This window comes from Dinoponera quadriceps, unplaced genomic scaffold (genome assembly GCF_001313825.1).
Source record: "Dinoponera quadriceps isolate SergipeBrazil2010 unplaced genomic scaffold, ASM131382v1 scaffold13001, whole genome shotgun sequence".
NCBI lineage: Eukaryota > Metazoa > Arthropoda > Insecta > Hymenoptera > Formicidae > Dinoponera > Dinoponera quadriceps.
Window position 1 is genome coordinate 1 of NW_014566719.1, and position 4,726 is coordinate 4,726.

At 42.2% G+C, this 4,726-nt stretch overlaps 1 protein-coding gene across 1 annotated transcript; it reads right to left on the minus strand.

Annotated features, from left to right (window-relative positions):
* Positions 1–2,870: 2,870 nt before the first annotated feature.
* On the minus strand, positions 2,871–4,414 carry LOC106751409 (hemolymph lipopolysaccharide-binding protein-like). Its single transcript, XM_014632301.1, has 3 exons — positions 4,207–4,414; positions 3,524–3,757; positions 2,871–3,280 (listed from the first exon to the last, which is right to left on the minus strand). The coding sequence occupies exons 1-3, from the start codon at positions 4,346–4,348 to the stop codon at positions 2,982–2,984; spliced, it is 675 nt and encodes a 224-aa protein (XP_014487787.1). The 5' UTR covers positions 4,349–4,414; the 3' UTR covers positions 2,871–2,981.
* Positions 4,415–4,726: the final 312 nt, after the last annotated feature.

The following is a 4,726-nucleotide window of genomic DNA, read 5'->3' on the forward strand; positions in this document are numbered from 1 at the left end:
ACAATTTTTTAATTTTTATATAATGCTTCTATGTTAGTTCTTAGTGTCACAATAGTTTTTTGTTAAAATCCTAAATGTGATTTAAAAAAAATTAAAAATATAAACTAAAAAAATAGGATATTACACACACGCAAGCATATATATACATATATATAACATACATATGTATACATATATTAAAAAACATGTATAAATATTGTCACTTTCTGTTGCAAATATCTGAACTTCCGTATGATTAATCATTTCCTAACTTTACAGATATATAGATAGTGCATATAGGTGGTAAGTGAAGACATTTCCATCATTATGCAATTAAAATTTAAAAAGATTCCTTCGAAAATGGTTTGACGGACCTAATCATTACAATATCTTAAGTTCTACAACATGATAGAAACAAAGATAGTGAAAAATAAGTTCAATTATATAATTTACTACTAATCTGACCATGATGATGTCTAAAATTTCCGATTTTCGATTGTTTAGAGAGTCAAAATTGGTGCCTTTGAATACACATATGAATTTAATAATCGAAACATCGGGAGCATTTAGACCTTCAAGGCAGGATTAAAATGTTTTCGAATCAGAGATTCCGCGGGTTGGTGAAATTTCGGTTCGTTAAGAATGATCTCGAACGACATTCGGCATCACGTGAATTACAGTTCCAGTGTATTTCGGATCCGCTACGCCGTACGAGAGAGGAAAATCGATTCGTCTGTTCAAGTTCCACCGAAAAATCCTCCCTTTGTGGCTGAATATTATGCATTTCATGCTGCTCGCGGCGCTCGCGGGCTCGAACTCGTCGCAGCGCCTCGCCACGACAAAAACGGCGGCCGAAATGGCTAGGTAATACGCCTGCATGACCACCCGAGTCGCGGAAATATGGAGTCGAACGAAGCACAAGAAGTATATACAGCGTCCGACTACATAGCAAATCTGCGATATTCCCGACACTCGCGATTGGAAGTCACAGCAAGGGTTCGCGCTCGAATTCGCGCAAGTAAGCCTTGCAGCGAGCGAAGCACCAACGGTGCATCGCCTAACTTTGCAGTATGATTGGTTCGGAAGATACCGCTTCTGTCTCTAACAGGTTTGATCTGTCAATTTCTGAGATCGAAGACAAAGCCCGAAGCTTGATCTCGAAGCCCCAACTGTTCAACTCGTTCGACCACCTGATGATCCTGAACACTGATATGTTCTGGTACGTTTCCGGTTTCCGTCACCTGGCGCTGTCGAATGATTAAGTAGATTTCCAGGACGGACGTGATCCTACAGGAGACAGCAGCGGAATCTAATTCGCGTAGCTAACTAGCCAACGTCGTGAACCCTTCACGAGTTTCGGAAAGCGGTATTCACAGTCGGATCTTACATTTAAGGCTCCCGGTTCTTCGTTGCAGTCGTCTTGTCTGATGACGTCGGTAGCGAGGAAAGGCATACTCGAAATTCTCGTAAAATATGTTGTAGTCAAAGAATACGTCCACAAAATGACACATGTGGTCGATTGAGAAATTTGTAAAATATTTTCAAGACTTTCATCCTTTTACTCTAACAATCAATAAATAAAATCAACATGATATGCCACGTTCCTTCTAGTTTATATCCTTCTAGTTTATAGTATTATATGCTCAGGATTTTATCGAGTTCATTTTGCGGCTATTGATTGATTGCAGAGTAAAAGAAAAGTTTTCAGAAGGTTTGACAAATATTTTCGGCCAGTCACAAATATCATTTTATGCGCTGAGAGAAACAATGTACCGCATTCAAGTAGTGTTTGCTAAGGAGTATTGAATTGTTTTACTTGGATTAAGTAAATATTACTTGAATGTAACCCTTTCTTCTTGCAGTGTGGACGTATCTTTCTATTTTAACGTATTTCGCAAGAATCTTGAACACACATATTTTTTGCTTTTGTCGTCAAATTAGTCAAAATATCAACGGCAAGGAAACATCCGCACAGAAAAGTATTATTAGCTATGATAATTGACCAACAATACAAAGTAGTTCTATTGTTCGTACGAGTAATAAAATTACTAAGTAACAATAATTTATCATCAGCCTAATTATCACAGCCAGTAATGTTTTTTGGTAAGGGCAGGAACCACTTTCAGATGTTGTACGGATCGTTTCATCTCTTACGGAGCACTCAAAGATGAACTTAACCCCTTAACTTGTACGCTCGAGTTAATTCGAGCGCGCTAAACAGGCCAAACTGTGCACACTCGAGATAATTCGAGCGGCGTTATATTTTATGCTGCTATAATTTTTCACACTCGAATATAATCGAGGACTGAAAATAACAATGTGAAAGCAAAGAAAAAATTTTTTTACATAAAAAAAATTGATTTTTTTGGCCGGTTTTTTTTCAAAAAAACTGTGCGTTAAGTGGTTAAGGCGAACTTAAATATAAGATCGAACTATGAATGCCGGCTTTAATTGCCGGGGTTAGCTGCGGAAATGCGTTCGAAGTGTTCCTCGTACGAAAGGGTAGTAGATCCGCGGATCAATCGAGAACGTGATCTCGCCCCGGTGAAACGGCTTGTCATTCGCGTGCTGGCGGAGTCGATTTCATTGAATCTCATCGAATCATCCCAGGACCGACAGCCGCGATATTCGGACTTCTCCCGGGTTTCCCCCGTATCCCTCCATATCCCCACGTTGCGTCCTACACAAGCGGATTTTCACAAAGCGGTTTAAGCCCCCCCCCCCTCCCAGGGTTCCGTCGAGAGAGAAAGGGAGAGCGAGATAGAGAGGTAGAGAGGAAGTTTCCAACATCGTCGTGTAAACGTCCGGTGTGGATCGATGTTTATAAAAGCGAATCCTTGAAAAGCCAGTCCCCCCCCTTCATTCGTGAGCCGAGGAGAAGACACGGCACGCACATGGCCATTCATTTATTTATTTATATACACACACACTGCTATAAATGCGCATAAATAACGACCAGAGACGGTCAAACTCTGCGACCGATCTCTGATATCCCGCCGGATTTACAAGGTTATCTCGCAGAAAAAGGAATGCGTCAACCCACAATGTACATCGTCCAGGCCGCCCTCCTCTCGAATCACACCGCAATTCTGCGAGCCACCGAAGTTGTCAGGCAGATTCGCGAATGTAGTCGTCCATCTGGTATATCCGGTGCTTTCGAAAGGCTCGTCGGTGACAGTGACCCAGTCACCCTCCTCGTAAAGATCGTGTAATCCGACATAGGCTTCAACAATATTCCTCTCTTTCAACATGCGCAAGAGAATCTTCTCCTCGGAAATAGAATTGATAATCGCCAAGTGACCTGATCGCGTGCAAAACACAGTAAGAGTTCATCTGGTCAATGATATTATCACTGTTCGTTTGCGTCGCACGTTAAGAGATAAGCGTCACATGAATCTCGGCGGCCGTTGAAACACACCGAATGATTTATTCTGATGCGCGAATGCATGATGCATTTCCAGTTAAAACTTTAATGATCGATAATAATAGTGACGACAATGGCACTATGTTTGAAGGTTTGCATTTCACGAGTAATTTTCTTTACCTCCTTCGTCAATACACGCCCTACGAGCGTTGTTCCATGTGATTTTGCGAGGATGAAGCTTGTGGGCTCCTATATTGGGCGTGACGAGATAGCCTTTCTCGACGATCTCCGTGTGCGTAGAATCGGAAAATAATTGCCTGAATTGTTGCTCGTCGTACACGTAAAAGATCTGTTGGCCCACATGGTAATTACTGTTCCCGTTCATAGTAACCGTCAGCTTCTTGCTCATCTCCTCTGATGAAAGAATCGACGGTTAATATCTTTTCGATGAATGGTGAAGGAAGAAAAGCGAGAAGAAACGTTAGGCGTCTTCGACTCTCTAAAAGCGATATCTTCCTGAATATTTCCCCATTAGAAGAGACGTGAGTGAATCACGGGAAAGCCCTAAGTTTCGCGCGTCTGTGATTACCGATAACTTCGTCCGTTCGATGTTCACGAGGAAAAATGCGTCTACATACGAAGCGCTGCAAATTAAAGACTGAACACTCGCGATAAAATCGAGGAATATATGAGCAGTGATTATGTAATCTGTGTGTTAAGGCGAGAGTAGAAGCAACGAGAGATTCAAAGACAGTCGGAAAACGTGTCTTCCGCGTATTTCAGAAAACTCGCGAATTCGGAATTATCGGATGAAGAGAGAAATATATATATATATATATATATATATACACACATATATATACCTGTGATCGCGCTGCAATTGAGATTCGTGTCCACCAAACTTTGGAGATCCTTGACTTGCTTACTCCTACTTGGATAACCGACCGCATATTCTAGAATCCCGTGCGAGAGCAGCACAAAGACCAAGACGAGATACTTGAACATGCTCGAGGCGCGACGTTGTTGCTCTTCGATGATCTCGAGAAGAAATGTCGCGGCAGACGATGGCGACCACCTCCTTCGCACGAGATACCAGTCGCGTCAAGATGGAGGACGGAGACGAACGTTGAGATGAGTAATGAAAACCGGATTGCTGAATACGACGAGAGAGCGGTGGAGAATTAATACGTCCTATTGGTGCTGAAAATATCGAATGACCTGCGCGACCTACGTAGAACGAAGGGAAGATCACTCTTCCGCGATGTGACGATCGATACCGCGGGCAAGCGGGTTGAAATACTTTTTACGATGATTTTCCATTTGCGGTTCTCGCGGCCGCGGATGAATCTCCATTGAGATACAATTGCGCTCTACGGAACATCC